At 41.8% G+C, this 21,655-nt stretch overlaps 3 protein-coding genes across 12 annotated transcripts in view; 1 reads left to right on the forward strand and 2 right to left on the reverse strand.

Moving 5' to 3' along the window:
- The window catches only part of SETX (senataxin), a 31,308-nt gene extending 23,782 nt beyond the window's left edge, over nt 1–7,526 (reverse strand). The window contains exons 1-8 of one of the 6 annotated variants that reach the window (XM_054220236.1): nt 7,440–7,526; nt 6,555–6,742; nt 5,547–5,727; nt 4,015–4,225; nt 3,711–3,820; nt 2,218–2,437; nt 1,793–1,912; nt 633–804 (exon numbers count right to left, since the gene is read on the reverse strand). In XM_054220236.1, the coding sequence (XP_054076211.1) occupies nt 633–804; nt 1,793–1,912; nt 2,218–2,437; nt 3,711–3,820; nt 4,015–4,225; nt 5,547–5,726 (1,013 nt within the window). In that variant the 5' untranslated portion in view covers nt 5,727; nt 6,555–6,742; nt 7,440–7,526. Of the gene's footprint in view, nt 1–632; nt 805–1,792; nt 1,913–2,217; nt 2,438–3,710; nt 3,821–4,014; nt 4,226–5,546; nt 5,728–6,554; nt 6,743–7,032; nt 7,052–7,439 lie in introns of those variants that run through there. The other 5 variants (XM_054220241.1, XR_008469261.1, XM_054220237.1 and 2 more) reach the window with 5 other exon arrangements.
- A 1,481-nt stretch (nt 7,527–9,007) lies between these two features.
- Nucleotides 9,008–19,376, reverse strand: TTF1 (transcription termination factor 1). 5 transcript variants are annotated; one of them, XM_054220242.1, is made up of 12 exons: nt 19,310–19,376; nt 18,354–18,452; nt 17,314–18,203; nt 16,198–16,448; nt 14,855–15,040; nt 13,256–13,334; nt 12,852–12,982; nt 12,106–12,334; nt 11,683–11,772; nt 11,404–11,469; nt 10,644–10,729; nt 9,008–10,195 (listed from the first exon to the last, which is right to left on the reverse strand). In XM_054220242.1, the coding sequence occupies exons 3-12, from the start codon at nt 18,189–18,191 to the stop codon at nt 10,035–10,037; spliced, it is 2,157 nt and encodes a 718-aa protein (XP_054076217.1). In that variant the 5' UTR covers nt 18,192–18,203; nt 18,354–18,452; nt 19,310–19,376; the 3' UTR covers nt 9,008–10,034. The 5 variants fall into 5 exon arrangements, with proteins under 5 accessions (XP_054076217.1, XP_054076218.1, XP_054076220.1 ...); XM_054220243.1 differs by lacking the exon at nt 19,310–19,376 and adding an exon at nt 19,251–19,275; XM_054220245.1 differs by lacking the exon at nt 19,310–19,376 and adding an exon at nt 19,178–19,202.
- CFAP77 (cilia and flagella associated protein 77) overlaps nt 19,364–21,655 on the forward strand; it is a 61,704-nt gene continuing 59,412 nt past the window's right edge. Inside the window, exon 1 of the mRNA XM_054220247.1 lies at nt 19,364–19,735. Coding sequence (XP_054076222.1) covers nt 19,610–19,735 — 126 coding nt within the window. The 5' untranslated portion in view covers nt 19,364–19,609. The remainder of the gene's footprint in view (nt 19,736–21,655) is intronic.

Raw genomic sequence — 21,655 nt, forward strand, 5'->3', positions numbered from 1 at the left:
TATAAGCATATGAAGACAAGATGTTTCAAAACAGTATCTGATGCCTGCTATGTGTTTTCACTATGTTATCCAAGCTACTAAGGGCCACTTTATTACCTGCCCTGAAAGGACTAAAATTTTTAAACTCCCATACGGTACCATTAAGCAAATCTAAACTTGTAAAATATTTAAGACTTAACATGAGATAAAAGTAAACTCAAATCAGTTGTCATCTAGACCCACAATAAAATCTAAAACATATCATCCACTGAAAATTCTGGAATTGCCATAATTTTACAAAGAATCTCAGACGTGGCAATCTTCGTTAAACTTAGTGCAAGTTGGTTATAGCAGGAAATAAGCACTAAGCAGTTAGCCGCCTTCCTGATTCAGGAAAAAAATCCTGAAAAGTGTAACAAACATCATAGTAGGCAAAAAGAAGTGAGCATATATTTTTTTGAAAGAACCTCACAATTTTAGGGGACCTACTTCACCTTTTCTTTGTTTGAAGTTGGCAACACCTGATTTTTTTACTTGGCATCTCCCTCCCCCAACACAAATTAATGCAGCACTGACAAGAAAACCAAGACCAAGCTACTATGCTACCTGGTATTAAAATCATAAAACTGTTCTAGTCTCTTAATAGAACTGACCTCTTATAGCTACTGCGTATATTTTTTATTTCATTGTTGTAGCTCACACTGTTGATAATGGTTTGAAAGGCTTGGACAGGATCAATAAGCTGACCCCATACTTTAGATCCGAGCTGATCCAAAATAACCATGAAACAATGCAGCGCTGGCCAGAAGGGGTCAGTAGAATCATCTGAAACATAACAGCAATATTGGGGAGAGTTGAAATGCAAGAGTCCTGTACAGTCTTAGACTAAGCTGAAGTTGAAAGTAGCTGTCTTTCATTGATTTTTCTTAAATACTAATATAATGATACATATTCTGGTAAGTTACAACTATACTTTTTAACCCAGAAAAAGGACGAAAAAAAAGTCAACCTCACTTATCGGTACAGACACTGCTCCTTATACAGCCCTAAATCAACAGGAACCTGGATAACTATTACTAACATTTCCCAGCTCTATGAAATGGATTCTTCCACACTGATTTTTGCAGTTGCTCTTCTAAGAAGTGGGTACTATTTACACAGCTATGACAATTTATACATCAAATTTAAGCTAGAAGCAATTGGCTTTCCTTCAAGTGTGTTCTTCCTTCTTCATATCACATCCTCATACCATGCTATGCTTATAAAGATCTGGTCATTTAAGAGGCAGCCCTGGTCTCTCGAGCCCATGTGCCATTCCTGGGCTATGGCATGGCATGTGGCCTACAAGAATGGCCCAAGGGCTACTAGTTTAAAATCTAAAGTCCCAAACATATGGACAGAAGAGTCAAATTTTAAGCAAGTAGCAGCAATTCAGAAGGGTTTTTTTTATTTTAGGACTCAAAATTCAAGCTTCATGCCACAGTCAAACGCACGTTCCCATACGACCTGTACATTAAGTGAAAACAATATGGTAGAAATTATAGATTTTTCCTCTCAAAACCTCTATGCCAGCCCTAAGCAAAGCCTTGCCATTCCTTCTCCACTTACAGTTTGTTTGAATGTAATTTTTCACTATTTGTCAGTATCGCCCAAATATTGTGCATTATTGGTCATCTTCCAGAAGATAAGCAAGCCTCAATTAAAATCACCTCAGCGTTATACTATTAAAGATTTACTCAATTAAACAAGGAAGTTTGATAAAGATGAAAAATAGCCTCTGAACTGTCTTAATCTCAGTATCAAAGTTAGTTACCATCTGCTTCTTTCTCCATGGTGTGAAGTATAGACTGCATGAAATCATTTTGTTTGTCTGGGCCCAGTAACAAGGAGTCCATAGCTTGTTCTTCCAGCACTGTTAGCAACATACAAATTCCTACAAAAATGAAAAAGCAAGCAACCTGACCATATATTTGCAAAAATTTGTTCTGATTTTCACCAAATCAAGGATCATCTTCCAAATGCCATTACCAGTGTAACGCTTGACCAAAGAGATCGGCAGCAACGTGAAACTAAATAAACACTACTTCACTACTGCAGTTGTGCAGTGCTCAGTTTTGCCATTTGACATGCCCCAAAATAAACAGCACCTGTGAAACATCAGGGTTCTGACTTGAAAGAAGTACTTACAACATGGGAGAGACTACATGCAGAAATTCATTTCTGATCATAAATACTCACCTAGCCAATAGTTCTTGTAGTTGGAAGTATCATATAAGTGAGATGGCAGAAGGATGAGTTTACCCATTTCAATCATTGAAGAGCTGTAAATATCTGGACTCTCAAAAAGCCCCAACTCAATAACTTTGAACAAGCAAGTCAATACTTCCTGTAGGTCATAGTAATCATCCCTGTCAACCTTCCCTAAATTCCTTGCCGTTAGGATGGCCCATCGACGAATCTAAGGATTAAAACAGAAACATCGCCTATCAATAAAAATGTCATGGTTTAATCGCAGCCAGCAACTGAGCACCACGCGGCCACTCGCTCACTGCCCTGCGGTGGGATCGGGGGTGAGAATCGGGAGAGTAAAAGTGAGAAAATCCGTGGGTTGAGATGAACACATTTTAATACGTAAAGCAAAAGCTGCACGTGGAAGCAAAGTAAAAGAAGGAATTCGTTGTCTACTTCCCATCAGCAGGCAGGTGTTCAACCATCTCCAGGAAAGCAGGGTTCCAGCACACGTAACGGTTAGTTGGGAAGACAAACGCCGTAACTCTAAACATCCCCCATAACTCTAAATGTACCCCCCTTTCTTCTTCTTCCCCCAGCTTTATAAACTGAGCATGACATCATATGGTATGGAATATCCCTTTGGTCAGTTGGGGTGCCCCTCCCAGCTTCTCGTGCAGCCCCACAATTGTTGTTGGTAACAACTGCAATTGTAAAGTCTTTCAATCTAGACACTTCCAGTGTTCCAAAATTTCTCATTTTGTTACTTTCTTAAGAAACTGGATTCAAAAAGAAAGCAGCCTCTGCTGTGTACAGTAGCATGAATGATACTAAGATCAGCTGACACTTCTAAATATCATAAAGGATGGAGCTCTCCTGTTTACGCTTTCAAATGAACTTTTGATCGGATTGTTCAATATTAAAATATTCCATACGAATTCAGCCACAGGCAAAAAAAAAATCTCCAGAATTTTGAGCTATTCTACCACTTAACACACAAATCCATTAAAACACAATATTGCCTCCTCGTAAAGACAAAATTCAGTGACGATTAAAGGGCATTTCAAAGAAAGCCTATGCTGAGCATCTCTTCTTGCAAGTAACTACACTATTCTCACTTTTTCAATTTTTAAGGCTAAAATGTGAAAGCTTCTAGAAATGAAGAAAGAGAAGGGAAGGACAAGGGGATTGATACACTAAGTTACAAACCCTGGCCCACTTTAGACGAATTCCATTTGTGAGTATAGGGCATAAATTTAAAGTTTGGTTGAACACCTCTAACTTCTCCCCATTAAATGCAAAAAGTGAAGTGATTCTATAAATTTTGCAAAGGAAGAGTAACTATATTCCTACTGAAATCTCGTTTATATATATATACTGTACAGAAAATCAAACACTTAAAATTCTGAACTCTGCTATTTTCATATTCTTTTCATTAAAAATAAGAATCTGTTCTGCTGCTAGTTAAAACTAAGTTTTAGTGGAACAGAAAAGTAACTTACCACTTCATTCGGGTGTACCAAAAAGAGATAAATTCCTGGATATTTCTCAAAGACCTGAAAGGAGCTGTGACTTTGTTCCATTCTACAGAGCACTTCTACACACAGCTCACCTAAACAGACAAACAGTTACAGTAAGGACTAATTTATACACTCACAAAGCAAAATAAAATATTTAGTGTAAAAATAAATACAAATACATATACAAACATACACTGGTACTTCAGTTTCACTACTATTTGTTATTTTCACCTCCTTCAGTAAAACCGGTATCATGCCTTTCCAACTGTATACGTAAGATACATACTGACTTTCTCATGCAGCAGCAGATATGGATATTTCAGTATTTCTAGAAGAGGCACTCGCAGGTTATTCTCAAAATCCGGGCCCACATAACCCGACAGCTGTGTCTCTCCATTCTCATCCACTATAAACAACTCATCATCTTCTCCAGCTTCTTCACTCATGGATTTCTCAATGTGGGCAACAAGACGGGAAGTTTCCAACTCCCACAAGACCTATTCAGAGGGGAAAAAATAATCAAACAATGTGCATTTGTGAAGTAAGCAACGAAGGACATTTATTATCACATTCAGAAGCCTTGACTACACTTTCAAAACTTACAGCTTCATTTTGAAAAGTTTCTTTCCAAGCACAATGTGAAACAATAAAGTTTTCACATGGCATTCAGATTGTGCAAATCACAAAACTCCCGCTTCAGAATTAAGATTATAAAATCATTTTTAAGAGAGTGGCATTGAAACCAGGAGCGTTTTTATAATTCTATTAAATACTCGTACACCGTTCTAATAATTATTTCAGGCCATAGGTTAGTCACAAAACTTTGTTCCACTGGCCAACATAAAGAAGTGCACAATACAGAAAACTATCATATTGGAGATGGGAAAAGCATTTTTATAATCTTGCCTTATCGCAGATTTTGCAATGTATCAAGTGGAAGGGAGTGAATGTAAACAATGCAAACACACCAACTGACTTGCTGAATACTCGTAGGGGATTCAGCTCACTTAACATTACTCATCTAAATTAACTGCTCCAAACCTCCATTAGAAACCACAGTTATTTCCTACAGCTAACAGTCAGCAGTCCAATCGCTCCATTATACTCAGATGGGATTGCCATTCAGATAATCTAGCTGACTAATTTAAAGAGCAACCTTTTAGACATCTGCATTATGACCAATTAGCTACAAATATTCATTTCACATACATATACACATAAGGGGAAATAAGCTTTCCAAAACACAAAAATGGATACTAATGAGGGAGAATTATAAAAGGCTTATAATAAAGCGGTTTGTAACTTTTTTGATTGTTTGTAATCACAAAAATCTCACAGGCTTACAAGACCAGATCTTTGAAATTCAAGCATAGTAGAAAACTACCAATGAAAAATGAAAGCACACAAAGAGGAACAAACCCAAAGCTGAACAGAAGCCAGAGGAAGTGAACAAATACATAAAGAAACAGAGCTGTTAGTTTATGTGACAGGTGTTCTTTTTTCCAGATATCAGACCATCGCAGCATGAATAAAATTCAAGTTGTAATATCTAGTCAGCAACTTCCCACTACTGTTTTAATTCTCACCAATTTGAATATATGCAAAACAAGAGGGTCCTCTTGTTTTACGATCAGCTCAACTCAATATAAAAAAAGCAGACAGTTAAAAAACAACATACACTATCCCCCAAAGCCAAGAGAATACAACCCCTGCACAAAACTCCCCCCTACACTGCGGCTGGACGACAAAAGCTTCTTCTGAAGTTTTCCTTCAGTTCCAAGTCTTCCCGCTCAGTCGCCGGGGCCAAATCTTAATTACCTCATGCAACCATGGCAATTTTTCCCTTGCTTTGTGGTATTCAACCACACACTCCAGGCAGTAACAGAGATCATCGTTGGATGCTTCAAGATCTTCCTGGGACAACTGTTTAGAAGCATAGCTCTTCAGGAACTCAGTGGTGTCAGAACCACTAGGTGTACACCATCGACATGTGCTCATTCTTTGGATGGAAAGAAGAAGGAATTAACGTTAAGTCCAAAGACTGAAAGCAGCAAAATACTTCCTTTCAGCCACAATAGTACTTAATTTTCAAGTGTGATGAGTTTCAGGATTTATGTAACTCATCGGCAGCATAAAAGCATGTGTTCTTGGATGTTCTTATATCATATAGGCGTATGCAATTAAATAAAGAAATACAAATTAAAGCATTAAAAAAAGTTACAGAAAAATGTTTGCTGAATGACAAACATTAAAAGTAAAGCACCAAAAAGAAGTCAACTTACATAATTTGCAAACTACAAAACAACGTGTGAAAATTCACTTTACATACAAAAAAAAAAAACCTCATCCACGCTTAACGCACGCTTTCCAGAACTACAGTGCTAATGTTCATTATGTTTTACTGGTATCTGTGGAATCTAGGTCTAGGGAGTACAAAATTTAATTAGCTTTTTTTTCTTAATCCCATGCTAAAATTTATAGGTCAACAAATCCCTGTTGTCAAATGCAAAGGATATTTATGCAGAACTTTCCTGTCTTCATTATTATAGTTAGAAAGCACCATAAAATTCTCACCACAGACTGCTTCCTCTAAAAACAAAAGTTCTTCACTAAGCAGCAATACAGTCATCTCAGATCCTGCTAGTCGGAAAAACTCAACAGAATACCGGAAAAGCATGAACACTTGAACTAACTATGGGATGTTACACTGAACTATAGGAATAACGGTAATTGCTTCTGTATGCAAAAGGAAAACCTAGATAAAGCAAAATCATAAATTTCCTTGTATGTATGTACGGGGGGAAAAAAAGCAACTGTGGTGTTTACCTTTGGAAAAGGAAGCTCTTTGCCGTGCAGGTGTGGCAAGTCACATGGTGGGAAAGAAAAGAGAGCTGCCCTGTGGGGGGGGAAGGGGGTCCCGACCTTCAGCCATACGCGCCCGAGTGCAGCACAGCAACGCGGCTCCTTCAACAATCCATCCCCTGGGACCCGAGTCTCGACGGTACTTCAAAGACCTACAGCAGAACAGTAATCATCAGAAAGCGGCTCAGTTCACACGCTATCGATTAAGAATCGCTTTATGACTTAGATTAACACACGTTATACTGAACACGCATTTACTGAAGGGATAAGTATGACTTGCACCTGAAACCATTCTGGCACTCAAATGGGGGCAGTACAACATCTATCGCACCTTTTTGCAACGAAAGGTGTAAAAAAAGTCCACCTACGCGCATTAAGAAGGAAACTACTTGAACAACCGCACACAGACACGCAAACCTCAGCTGCGAGAAGTCCCCTTTACCTGTAACGCTTTGCTTCCGACACACTTTAATAACGGCTGCCCGCCGGTGAGTGCCGACATCCGCCCACACGAACACCCGAGCGCCGGCAGTTTCTGTTTCCCGGTTCTACCCGCCCCCGCCGCCCCGGGGACTCCCGGGCACTCACCAACAGCTCCCTCGCGAGCGCCCCGGCCGCGCAGTCCCACCGCCCCGTGGCCCGCCCGAGCCGCCGAACGCGCCGCTCCCTTCCCGCCGAGCAGGCCCGGCCCAGTGGGGCAGCACCTCCCCTCAGGCGGCGTGAGGGGACCGAGACAAAAAGGGAGCCGGAGGGGAACCCGGCCTCCTCGGCGGGGGAGGCGGCGTGGAGCGCGGCCGTGGGAGGGGAGCGCGGCCCCATTGCGGCCCCGTCCCGTCCCTCCTCGCTCACCTCAGCCCGCTACCGTCGCTACCGTCGCTACCACTCCCCAGCCGCCCGCTCCGCCGCGCTTCCGGCCCACTGGCGGAAGTGGGCTCCGGCCTTCACCCCGCGGCCGGCACCGCCCCCTCGCGCCAGCAAGCCCCGCCCCTCGGGGAGAGCGGCGGGGCCTTAAAGGGCCAGTAACGAAGGGGAAGAGCGGGAGGGGGAAACTGAGGCACACAGGGAGGGAGGGGTCGGAGCTCCACGGAGGGCACTACCTCACGGAGAGAATTACTTCAATACTAAAGGTGACAGGGCCAACGCCGCACCCCAGGCTGGGGGGCTCTGGGGACCCCAACCGATTATAGTTTTTCAACTCCTCAATTAAGACAAGGTGGGTGGAAAAGGCAAGTTCCTGTTTGATCTTCAGCAGCTGCCCACCAGAACACACCTCAGCTTTAAAGTGCTCCTCTACTGCAAACACAACTCTTGTAACCCAGATGTCTCCAACTTTGATAATGACACACAGCCGAGAATTTTTTTTCTATGCCATTCAGGCCATTAACACACCAGGAAAAATGCTTGCAGCAATGTATCTGCTTGAATCACCAGAGTTTTTAGAGGACTCGCAGTGCTTTTTAGACTCGAAGGATGTGTCATGCTCTTCTTTATAATGCAGCCTGATACACAAAGTTTTGTCAGTAGTATTTCCCTCCTCATTCGGTAGAGGCTGGCTGTTGTTTTTTTTTAAATCCCCGCATGGAGTTTGCTCTGTTTTCAACAATATTCAGATACCCACATGAAACAGGTGCCTCCCCCGCCTCTGCTCCCAGGAGCCTTAATGAGATGATGGCAAAGGGGAGAACTGCTTCCTTACACCCTCTTAAGTGCCATTATCCAGCAAGCGGGAAATGACCAAGTAGCATCTCCTTCCCCAAACCATCATTTGTCCGTGTGCAATGGGGTCACAAATACCCCATTACCAAAGGAGATGCCATAAAGGAACTGTTCCCCTACTCCCTTTTCCAGGGCTGGGGGTAAGACGGACAGTGTCTCCCTTTTTTCCTGGGCAGCAGAGGTCAGGTTTAGATCCTGCCCTGGCTTACTCACTCCTCAAAAGCAATTTCTCTGCAAAATAATGTATCAGCAAAAGTCCTCCTTTAGAAGTTTCCCTTTAAAGCAAAGGATAAAATAAATCTTGCTCTGGAGGCAGAAGTTTTTTTCTGTGAGATCTACTCTACAGACTCTACAACCATACCATCATCTGTGCTCCAGCCTGCAGAAAATTCAGATCATCTCCATCTTCCAGGAAAAAAACTTCAAAAATTCAAGTTCCTCAGCTTTTAGCCTTCAAACTCGTCAAGCAACAGAAGCAAATCAAAGGCCTAAGCGCCAGGGAGCTGGGATTTGTTTCCCCCACCCTGTTCCATCTCTTGGCTGGAAAACTTACCCTTCTACCAGTGGCTGATCCCATGGCGGGTCGTGCCTGTCCCACAGAAGTCCCATTGTTATCTACCATCAGAGGAACTAAAGCCAGACTGCGGTTAAATATGGAAACTTCACACTTAACATCCTTTGCTCCAAGTCACAGTCTAGAAGAACATCCAACCAAGCCTTTATTTGAAGCCATTGAAAGTTCTGCGTTTCCAATGATAATTATCAGAGAAGGCAATTATCACTTATCAAAGCGACCATCACAAAGCAGTATGTCAGAGAAAGTAATGCGAGAAGACTTGGTCTAACCATCCATACAAATACTTTAACACATACGCAGAGTAAAATTTATTTTTTTTTAACACATTCATTCGGTCAATTTACAAATAATCACTCTAGGAGATAGTCAAAAATATACAATGACATGCGTACAACCTCCCTCTTATCCCTCAATTGTCTTATAAAAAGGTAGAAATTGTCCTTGGCACAATAAAAATATATATATGTATGTATATATATATACACACTGTCCATTTTGTCTTTGTATTCCAAATATTAACATTCCAGATTTTAAAAACATTTTAAATGCACTGTTCTGATTAGAATGAGATAGCATTACAATTTATGAACAGTAACGGACAAAAAGCCCTTTTCTCTGGAAGGGCTGACAAAAGTACAAGTCTACATCAGAAATAAAAATCGGTTGCTTTTAAGAACAAGATATCTGCTAAAAAACCCAAACTCAATGTTGTGCTGTTTCCATCAACACAGACGTCTTAAGATTTATTTATTATAGATATTTAAAGGCAAATTGAAAGCTGTCCTTGTTTGAGCCTTTTCCCAACTCCAAGAATTTATTTTTTAAAATGGTTTAAAATTCACTGAAGTTCTGAAAACCAGGTTCATGCACAGCGGGTAAACAGCAGCTTCCAACTCAACAGAAAAAAAAAAAGTGGAAAAAATACCATTTTCGAGACATTCAGAAAGCAGCTTGGATGCTTAAAAAGACTTTTAAAACCAAAGGTAATAAAAGGTGACACAAAAACTGCATGAAACAGGGAAATAAGACACCCATATCTTAAATTTTTCCATTATTAGCTAACCTGTGTACCTGCGGTTGTTGATCTATGCCCACTTTCAGATCCATTTTATCATTAAATACAGACTAGGAATTGTTTTTAAGGCAGTCAATTAATCGCTCTCTTCGCTGGAGTCAAAAATGTCACCGAGTCGGAAAGCCTTCTTCTGTTGACTGGCTGTTGAATTGCCAGAACGAAGGCGTTTCCCCTTCCTTTTTTCTAACTGTTCTTCAAGTTCTGGAAGTTTCTCTTCAAAAAGATAATCAATAATTTCTTTGGGGAAAAAAAAAATAAGAAAAAAGTAGTCTTAATTAGATCTGTAGGGGAACTGGATGCCATGGGGAAACAGGATCTCACAGAAAGCAATTATTTTGTCAGTGTTAAATGCAAAAAAAAAAATCTCACTATGCCACAGCAATCACAGTGGCTGCAGGGTAGGTCAGACACATACATACAGGCAAAGATAAACTGACAAAGCACAGTCGTAAAACTTTTAAAGCCAAGGTATTAAAGAGGTTGATAAGCACTGCATGAAGGTATCATTGAAAGTAAACTGTTATTTTAAAAAAATAAATCATTTAGTAACATAAGTATAAAGCCTGAGATTTTAGCCAATTTACTTAGGGGACAGCTGACTAAGAAAGCATTAAACTAGAATATAAATCCTCTTAGATTCAAGCAAAGACCTTAAGGAGTATACACAAACAGCTGGGATACTGACCAGAAAAAGTCTTTTTTTGCCACAAAGGAACACAGGAGACTTTTAGCTTATAAAATTTTGCTTGAACGTAGGCTTTAGGGACATCTCTGAAAAGGGAAGAGTTTGAAGAATTAGTGGTGCATGGAACTATTAAAAAGCGTAGTTGTTATTGAGTTATCCATCCATGGGAGTGATGCCGGTCAAACAATATCTTAGCTTTAGGTAGAAAGGATGGATTTCAAATCCTCATCAAACCAGTTTTTCAAGACAGCAGTTGCCCTTGCAGGTAAGAATGCAAACCATCTCATCATACATCCGCGTTGTATGTCCAGTGAAAAGAAATAGTAAATGAAACTGAAAGCATGTGGGAAAAGAAAGAAAGCAGCACAGCAGAGAAAGTACAGCACTCCCAGTATCGGTAATTTCATATTCAACGCTTGCTTTGTGTTCCAATAATTAACCCTTTTGCTATGTGCTGATTAACAGCTGGAAAAGTCTTTTATCAAAGACTTTAGCACAGACGAAATAACACAGTTCTAGTACACGGAATGTGCTGGGAGCAAAATGAGGGTTGCCTGAAGTGGTTAGAAGTAAGTTTCAGAGACTACAGGCATGGCTTGTTGCTCAGTGCTATGCAAGGATATACAACTCTATGTTACCAAACCAAATTACGTTTTCTATAGTTGCAGAGATCTAACAATTTTGATTCTTTTGTGGAATTTTTAAGACCATCTGCTTCAACTATCCTTTGTATCCATAAAAAGAGAGGAAAAAAGCTTACCCGATAGCATTACTGAGTTTTTCCCAGTCTATTTCATTATCATCCTCCACCTTCATTTCATACAACCTGTGAATATAATACAGAAGCAGTTTGTAGGCAGAATTCAAGAAATAATTCAATAATACTCACAGTTCCCCCAGTCAGAAGTCATGGGACATTTCGTCTAAAGAAAAAGTGATTGTGAAACCTGTATGAAACTGCAGGCATGCCGTTCTCACCCGGCAAGTTTTGAGAGTTCAGTAAGAGATACAAAAATATTCCAGTAACTCTGAACTATACCTTTTAATAAGATTGATCTTGGCCTGTAATCCTTTGGTCCCCCTATATAGCTGCTGCCCTTTGGTCATCTTGTTTGTCAAAACTGTAGTCCTTTGAAAGCACACAAAAAAAGGACTGTATCATTTCAAGAAATTCCAAGCATCAAAAGGAAATGTCTTCAAGCTGTTACTGCCACAGAGAAGCAGAAATCAGGCTTCGCTACCACAGCAAGAAGAAAACTTACCACAGATAGCAAAAAGTTATTTATTTGTCTCGGACACGTTTGCAACATCTCTTCCCTAGTCTACAACTTATTTATTACCTATCTTACCAAACAATCCTCATGGTAACAAATGCTTTGGCAGAATGAAGTTAAATACTCCCAAGAGCACGTTTTACTATATCAATTTAGTATCTCTCAATATAGTAAAGGTAAAACCTTACCATTTCTGTTTACATTGTCTCCAAAAACGAGTTCCCACTTTAGCTGCAATCTCAGTCCATGGTAGTTTATGGCACAGTGCCTCACGGTCAATCGAGATCTCTCTATGTGACTTTTCCGATGATGAAAGAGAATTTCCATCTTCCTTTTCGATTCTTTTCCTTATCACCTCCTCCACTGCATGCATTAACTTCTGGGTCTCTTCCTTTGACCAAGGACCATAATTAACAGCTAAAATTTAAAAATAAGGTTAAGGCATGATCTATCATAAACAATTAGGGAAAAAAAGGCAAAAGAGCAAATGCTTCACTTTGCATTACTCTTATTTACAGGACCAGCTTCTTAACACACTTCCGAGAAACTCTTCTGCGTACCGGATCTGAGAGAGCTGTTCAGCCTAATCACTAGAGAACAGCATCGATCCCTAGTTTCAATCTTTTAAAATCTGGTCACCAAATTCCTCCTGCCTTCCCCCTGAAAACATCTATTTAGGTGCCAGTTCCATTTAATAAAGCGTTGCATTTGTTCCACTTCTTCTCCCTTTTCTGTCAGAGACTGTTCTTATCCCTTTCGTATGAAAATGCAGTCAGTGGTTTGGAAAAAAGAACCACCACCACGAATTAATTTAAAAAAACAATCCACTCTAGGGATTTTTTTCCCTAAAGTTTAAGGCACGTACAACATACAGTTAAAATAACTTCTCAAATTGCAATACACAGAATAATTTTTTTTCCTTAAAATTACATACCCGACTTGATTTCAGAGTATTTCATAGCAACTGAGAGATTAGAACGGGACATCAACTCAGAGATCTTCTTCCAATTATTCCCATGCAGAGCATGATACTTCTTTAATTTTTCTTTTTCTTCTGTACTATACCTAATTGAGGAAATGGGCACAGCTTCAGCCATAAATCCAAACCATGCCAATATTTTAAAAGGGCTGTAATCTTTACAGGTGTTTCAATGTTACTCATCACTACCGTTTTAGGACAGAGGAATTGATAAGGACTAGTCAGAAAAACAAACTGTCAATTAAGTCACAGCAACTGGTACAAATAGGGGAGATTATCTTCATTTACATCCATTTTTAATGTACAAATAAACATCAGAGACTGAGGTTAGCACTCAAAAGCTCTTCCAAATGACTCACCTCCCTTTATAATTATGTGAGTCAAACATCTTCCTTGCTCGATAATATATCAGCCTCCAGGGTCGTGGTATGCCCTCAGCTAGAAGGCAAATGATTAATTTTTCAGAAACATTTCTCACACTGGTGAGGCTGCTTCAAAAAAGCCAGAACAAAACCAAAAACGAACAACATACATTTTCATGACCACGCGTCAACGACAGATTCTCTCCATTCAAGAGAACGTACTTTACAACACTTTGGTAACTGCACAGGAAATAGTCAGAACAGAATCTCCTGAGAAGTTTCGAAGATGTAATCATTATGAGAGTGATAGGATTGTGAATGTGGACAGCTAGTAAATAACTGCGTACCAGCACGCATATGTGTGGGTGAGTATGGAAAAACTGACCTTTTAAACTCTCAAGCACAAAGCTGTTACTCATTAGCTACAAATTGCATGGCCTGGCTGTAAATTTTGATAACATCTGGATGAAATGTAAGTAACACACTGAATGTGCCCATTAACCGAGAGACACGAGACAGCCACAAATCAGCAGGCTGATGAGATATTGTTCTTCTGCATGTAGACTATTTCAATGAGGAAAAGCAGGGGCCAGGGGTATCCAGCAAAAATAAAGTGAAAATCTTGGCGGAAGGAAAGATCCTGGAAGTGGGGGAAGATCCACAAAGACCAATTCCTGGGAACACAAAACAGTTTTGGTCAGCAATGCCCAGGACAGGAGACTCCAAGCAACTTGTGTAACACTGACAAGACTTTCTGCCCAATTTTCCCAGATGGGAAGTCAACACCAGGCAAATGTGACGATGCAGGGGGAATGACTGTGTGTGTGAAATCATCAAGGAGGAACAAATCTGTAGTCTCAATGATCCTTAATTAAACACTAGTATCCAAATCCATTGCAAATCCAAATCCATCTCTCTTACCTATGCTAATGATACAGAACAAACACGGAACGGAAAGCCACTGAGAAAGTGCACTGAGTAGATTAACCAGAGATGTTCCAAAATGAGCATGTTTGCCATATGAAGTGCGTGCGTTTTCTAGCCAAGAGAAGTCTAACAAAACGAGGAAAGAGGAAGAGAAGAGATGCTCCTCCTGCAAACAGAATCTCAGTCGTAAGAATTTTATTGGTTTTCCTCACATCTTGGAAAACTAACTACTTTGGCTAATGACCTAATTTCTTTCAGCTTCTGCCATCACTCACTCAGTCCCAAACCTGCCACCTACTTATGTGCTCTAAGAACGATTGACAATTTCAGACAGGACTTAATCACAGCTCCCATTAATAAATCACTATGCTTAACTAAAGCCTAGCAAATAATGCACCTCAAGCCATAAAGCCTAAATGCAAGTTTAAAAGTCTCTAAGTGCTGCTAATCATGACGACACTTTAACCTCTTCATAACTGAGAAAAGATATTAAGACCAGTATACCGTGCAGATTATCAACTACGTCATCTCAGCAGCATGCTCCTTTTTTTGCCAAATTTGGCAACATTAGTGCTTTTCAATAAAAAAAAAAATGTTAGAAAATATCCTGATATCACCAGGTCATGGAATATAACATTCAGCTATTTGAGAAGGAACTTAAATACTTACAAAGTTTTTCACAAAAAAGATGGTCTGCTTTAAGGCGATTGATAGTGTCTTTATCTTCTGGATACCTTGAGGTAAACAGGAGTTTTTCAGCACTGTCTATTCCAGTAATCAGTAAGAACTCTTCAATATTTTTCCGGATTTGATTATTTTCCTTCTGGGAAAATCTGCCAAACTTGACAGCAATACCTAAAATATAGAGAAAGTTTTATTTAAAAAAAAAAAAAAACAAAACACAAAAAACACAAAACCAAAACAACCCAACAAACCTCAAGTACCATCTCTTGTGCATTACACTTCAGGTTTTAGCAAACATAATATCCTAGTTTCATGTAAAACAGAACCAATTTTCTTTTCAGTAATTTTACTTTTCAGCTAAGCCTCTTCTAACTAACTGAACTCTCTGAAATTAACAGCACGTTTTTCAGACAGTGCAGGCTTCTAGGAGTGATTATTTATAGTTAATACAAAGGAATGCTATGCAGAGGCTCTTACGCTTACTGCTGTAACGACCAAGGTCAGGTAACTTTTTTATATGCCCTGCTGGAGGGTTGGAAGCGGAAGAGCACAGAGGGAATACACCTGCGGGGAGGAGCAACAGGACCCCAAACTGACCAACAGCGTATTCCATGCCATCGGCATCATGCTCAGTATAAAAGCTGAGGGATCAAAGGGGTCAGCTCTCTTTATTCAATGGCCAGCATCCAAGGAGGACTCTCTGTGTTCATCTGCCTTCGATTGCGATCCGAGCATTCCTGAATCCAGTTCCTAAGTTCAGCTCCCATCTGCTGCCGAGTCCAGTCTGGGACTCTCCCAGGGCGTGCTGATGTGATCATCGTCCTGGGAGCTCAACGTGGTTTTGCATGTATTGCATATATTTCATTATTTTCTTACCAATATTATTATCTTCTCTTTTTATAATTTTATTATTAATATTTCATTAGTTTAGTTTCTTTTCAACTCGTAAGTTCTCTCTTCCTCTCATTCTTCTCTCACTTGGGAGGGAAAGTAGAGAGCATGCGTTCTTTGTTTTAGAAGCCAGCCCAGCCCAAACCATAGCACGTGTAATGAAAGATCAACAAATTCTAAAGGTGAAAAAAGAGAACTAAAGAGAGACAAAACAAGAGCTCAGAGCAGGGAATTTACACATACACTTTGTACTGCAATTTGACAATGAGTAAGCAGATATTATGAAGCAGAGGAACAGAAAATGTGTCCGTTGGAATGAAGTGAAACAGACTCCATGCATGTGATAGACAAGATACAAACCCAAACTACCTTCTCTGTCAAAATATTAGCACAACTGCACAGTCCTTCCTCACTGCAACAGTATTTTGAGAGCTCACCTTGCTTTTTAAACTGTTTAAACCTCGCTAGGTCTCTTCCAGCCATCTTCCTGATTGAATTGTCCGATATATTCCTCACGTGAGGAATAAACTCTTCTAATTCTTGTTTTGCAGTATCCAAATCTGAGACTGAACACACGGTAGAGTTCAGGAACTCTTCATCATGCAGACTAAGCTCATCAAGGGCTGCCATTTCAGTAAAGGAACTATTCTGGTCCCTCTTTCTATTTGATGCTGAGGGCTCTGGTGTCCTGATATTAAAAAAATAATTAAAAAAAAAAAAAGTAAAATTTAAGAATAAAAAAAAAAAGAGTAAAATTTAAGAATAAAAAAAAGAGAAAAATACACCACTAGAGTTCTGAAACAGATTTTGTTACTATCTCTACCATTAAAAGAATGAACATGTTCATTAATTAAAGAACAAGAAATACTTCACACATCTACCCTGCTGTACTTCCAACCTTTTAGCACAGACATAATTTATTATCAAATGTCTATACTTACAATATTCAAAGAGCTTGCTGAAGTTTTGAAAATCTACACCTTTCCCACTCAACTCTCACACATGGACACAGAAAAGAAATTGCATGTCTTGCCACCATTGGCAACACAGAACTTTTCCATCTGTCTCTTACTAGTGCTCTTATTGTGGGTTCTAGACACTGCAAAAGCACCAACAGCTACTTACCTGAGCATTTGTTTGCACAGACACTGAATTCTTTAGCTGACCTAAGTATTTGTTTGGCAAAAATGCCTATGTTCAATTTAAACACCAAATTTAACAAATGGAATCGCTTTCTTCTCCTTTTTTTTTTTTCCATAAAAATAAATTACTTGCACATAAATTACATCTATACCTACAGTTTTTAAATAGAAGAAAATAATCTACATTTAAGGCAATGGTATTGCATTCTTACAGATTTTATTGTATTGATAACTAAGCTCTTAAAGTAGGCCTCCATAACACCTCAACATACTGTAAACATTTTTGAAGTTGTTTTTTTAAAATACATACAATACAGACTGAAGAAAAATCTGAGACCTAGATAACATGATAAAAACATATCTAGGGGTGGGAAAAGAAAACAAACAAACCAAACCAAACCCTAAACTTACATTACATCAGATTCTGAAGAGCTGTCTTCCATGACATAAGCACTGCTTTTTATTTTCTTTCTAGCCTGCACTGGAGTTTTTTGCGGAGATTGATCATCTGCTTTAGTCAGCTTTGAAAAATTAGCAGGTACGTCCACAGAATCTTCACTCAGGGCAGAAGTAGCACAGTCACCGTCTTCATACCATTGCTGGGGCGTTGCCACACCACCCTCTGCAGGTAACGGCGAGACTGTGTCTTCCCCGTGCCTGTTTTGCTCTGGATGTGACAACAGTGACTCGTCAACAGTTACATCTGTGTCTTCCTGCATATCTTGGGTACTACTGCCTCTTTTCTTCTTCTTCTTCTTTTTTGATCTTTTATTGTCATTTTTATCATCTGTTTCTGAGGTGGACAGCTCACGTACCTCATCCTCTTCAGGCTGTTTTTTTCTTTTCTTCTTAGCAGGTTGTTTTAAGTAAACGTAATCAGCATCGATCTCCTGACAATTATCAGTGCTATGGTGATTTACTGTGATACAAGTTATATCACTTTGATCATCTGTACTATCATACTTCCGCTTCTTTTTCTTCTTTTTCTTTGGGGAAGCTTCCACTTCAGTTTCAATACTAATTTCATGTTCCAGTCCTACACAAGAATTATCTAACAAAGACTGTTGCTTCTCCCCCTTGTCTTTTTTTTTCTTCTTTTTACAGCCTTCAACACTCTGTGCTGCTCGATCTTCAAACATCAGTGGAGAAGCACGGCTAGGCTCTGCATTTTGTATACTTTTTCCTTCATCATTTTCATGTTTCTTATTGTATTCTTTGCGTTTTTTCTTTTTCCTCTTCTTGAGAAAATCCTGAACTTGAAAATCATCTGCACTTGCTTTTTCTGTCATATTTTTTCTTACCTTAAATAAAAGAGATGAGTTTTACTCAAGTGCTATAATCTACATACCGTTACGCAATAAAAAAAAAAAAAAACAGCCCAAAACATTAAAATACTATGGGACTACTCAATATTTATTATCTTAGAAACGGATGATAAAGATACTACTTACTTTTCAATCCAGCTAATTTTGCAAAGTGACTATGAAAAAGCAGCACCTTCTTAATCAAACAGATGTGCATCACAGCTGTATTGCCTTAAAATTGCCTCCCTATAACAACAAAGATACACTTTAATAACTATTAGTTTTAAGTCGATTTTTAATAACTAAGCAATGACAGACTGCTATATACAACTCTGCTTTCAGCACTGAAACAGCCACAAGCTAAAAATAATAAAGAAACACTAAACCAACCAGCACTAAAACCAAGTTCTCTAATTAGAAGGTTCTGACTGACTTTGCCTATGTTCAAAGAGGCCCAAGCTTAGCCGAGACCTGCACGAAGTATTTTTTAATACATTTTCTATGGTCAGCACATAAAAAACACTTACAAAACAAGATTCCATCATGTCTGAAATAAAAGACCTTTAATTTCACATCCCCAAAACACTTTCCAGTGCTGACAGGTACCAGATGTTACTTCCTCACTGCCGCTGGGAAGCGGCTGCCCTGAAACCCCTGGAGACACCAGACCCCACAAACCACCACACAGGTCTGGGCACCAAAGCCCACGCCACTCTGGGGACGGGCGCCAAAGCCCGCACGGGTGTGGGGACGGGCGCCAAAGCCCGCACCACCACACAGCTCGCCCCTGCACCACGCTAAGAGAGCCAGGCCGCTGGCCACCAGGCGAGGCCCCGGGCAGGCCCAAGGGCGGGCGGTGGGACAGGCCCCGCAGCAGCCCCTGCCCGGAGGCACGTCCCATCCCCGGGCCGGCCCGCCGTTACCCCCCGCCTCCCTCCGGGACCACTGCGGGCGGCGCCCAGAGCACCCACAGGCCTTTCGGTGCCGGGAAAACCGCAGTGTCGTCAGGGACTCTGACGCCCTCCCCGCCAGCCTCTCCCCTACCCTGGCCGGGCCACCGCCCCCGGGGGGGATAACCGTCCGGCCGGTGCCACCCGCCGTACCTCCGGGCCGCGCACGCTCTCACAGCGTCCGTCCGCAACACCGGCCCCCCACACACACGCTGCTACCGGAACCTCCGTTCCGCTGTCCCGCCTCTCCCAGCGGAAGCGGTCCCTGCCGGGCCCATCCAAGCGACAGACCGGCGGCGGGGGTTGCTAGGAGACGGGGCACCGCCACACACACTGTCCATCGTCCCCACGCTCACGGGTGGGAGCTGCAGCTCCACCGAGAGACCCCCCCCTCCCCACCGGATAGCCCAACGCCGCCCGCCTCGGCCCCAGCTCCCCCCGGGGGGCGGCCACATGGCGGGCTGTCCCATGGCGGCCCCGCGGCAGCCACTGTCACTGGCCGAGGTGGAGCCGGGCAGCGAGAACGAGAGGCTCGGGGTGGCCCGGGACAGCATGCTGCGCAACCCGCTCATCCTCAAGGTAAGCCCCTGTCCCTCCCCTCCATCCCTGCTCCCTGCCCATCTAACGCCGGTAGCGGCCAACAGGGCCCCCGGGAGGGGCGGGGCGGTGTCACGGTCCCCATGGGCAGCCCCCGGCCACCACGGCCATGTAGGGGAAAAGTTTCCTTTTAAAGCACCTGGAGGGCGACAACAGTTGAAAACAGTTTTTTTCCTCCCATTAATTTATATGACAAGGAGGGAAAAAATGTGTTTTCTTGGTGCTCCTTCGTGGTTTAGCACCGTTAACACCCGGCAGCCCCAGGATGGTGACCAGCAGCAGTGTGGGATGGGTTTTCCCTCCAAGGCTCGGGTGTTTTTTTGAGCAATAGCCCCAAGGTTTGAGGAGTGCTCAGGGACAGGGACTGAGATGTCCCTGGGGCTGCTCTCTGCCACCTTCCGCAGCAGGGGAGCTCGGGCAGGACACAAACTCTAACTGCCTAAATTAGGATTTTTAGACCAGCTGTGGAAGTTACGGTCACTTCACAAACTCCCAACACTTCTTAACAGTTCACTTGTATCCTGTCCTGTGGATGGGCTGGGTGGGCTTTAGAAAGCTTCAGGCATCCCACTTGGGTTGTCTCCCCCTGATCATCACCTACAAGCACAGAAAATCAGGCTTTAACCTCCCGCCTCCCCCGCAGCCCCCCCCTCCCCGAGCCGCAGCCGCGGTACATACAGCTCTCCTCCCCTGGATGGCACTCGCCGAACGGCTTGACCAGCTGCACCTCTCCTCTTCCCCTGGTGAGGGCAGCCACTTCTGCTCAAAAGCGTGGGGTTTCCACCGCGCCCGGCGGTGACACTTCCACCGCGGCTGCTCAGCCTCCGCTGCGGTAGTTAAGGTCTTGAGTTCCCCCGGCACCGGCAGGCTTGGAAGTCGGCCATAGAATTGTGGAATTTGGAATATCAGAGAAAATTTGAGCCTTGCAACGCTGAACATCTTCCTTTTTTCTTTTTTCTTTCCCCCTTATGAAACTCTAAAATTTGGAAACTATATCAGGAAGGCAAAGAAAAAAAAAATAGGTTATGCGTCATAACTCAAAAGCAGCTTCACTTTTTCAAATTCAAAACTTCTACTTTCTTTTCTCTGGATCCTATAACTTTGATAGGGGTTGCTGGTCTCTGCTTAGAAGTGGAGTCAGGGGGAGATTTCGCACCCAGCTGCCCCCCAGCAAGAGCAGGGTTGGACAGACATAGGGATGGTGAACCTCGGGATGGAGGCAGCTGCAGTGCTGGGAGGGAAAGGAGGCAGGCTCACGTTTTCCCCATCCCTCCAAACTGTTTCTGCCTTTCTTAGAAAAGTGTGCTAGTAAACACATTTTTAGGTGGTGCATGAATATGAATCCGAAGATTATGTAATTATATGGCATTTAAGGTACACTAAGGCATAATTGCAGGGGTTGGGTTGATCCTACTTATTTTCACGATGCATTTACATTCCTTAAATTGAAATAGGTACAAAGCACCCGTCAGCACCATAAATCCCAGGTCTATGAATATAACACTGGGGTAATCCTACGAATGGCAGCTCCTCTCCTGTAGCGTATATGTCGCAAGTAGATTATATGGGGTCATTAAGATTATGTTGATTTATGTGGGAGTTTTGCCTGTCTGGGCAGGAGCATTTGGCTGAGTGCTGTCTGTCCCTAGAGCTCAGTTGTTGTCTTCTCCCCTCAGGTCCAGCACTTTGCTCAGCCCCAGCTTTAGGGCTTGAGTTTTTTTCTCAGCGTAACTGTTGCAGAGCATCCTGGCAGTGGGATTTCTGAGCAGTTATAAACCATGGGATGTTTTAATAAGACTTGATCTGGATTTCTGCTATCTGGCCAGGTGAAACTACAATTTGAGCAAGTAACTGGGCTTGCTCAAATGGGGATGTTTTTACTCTTGGAATCAGTGGCGATTA

Source organism: Rissa tridactyla, chromosome 14, assembly GCF_028500815.1.
Source record: "Rissa tridactyla isolate bRisTri1 chromosome 14, bRisTri1.patW.cur.20221130, whole genome shotgun sequence".
NCBI classification, from domain to species: Eukaryota; Metazoa; Chordata; class Aves; order Charadriiformes; family Laridae; genus Rissa; species Rissa tridactyla.

Excerpts from the sequence above, each read along its gene's own strand:
- TTF1 (XM_054220242.1), bottom strand. The coding sequence starts at position 18,191 with ATGACAGAAAAAGCAAGTGCAGATGATTTTCAAGTTCAGGATTTTCTC. Across the intron at positions 11,773-12,105 it reads AGACAATGTAAACAGAAATG|GACTACAGTTTTGACAAACA; the intron begins GTAAGGTTTTAC and ends GTGCTTTCAAAG. Across the intron at positions 10,730-11,403 it reads AAACTCAGTAATGCTATCGG|AGATGTCCCTAAAGCCTACG; the intron begins GTAAGCTTTTTT and ends TTCCCTTTTCAG.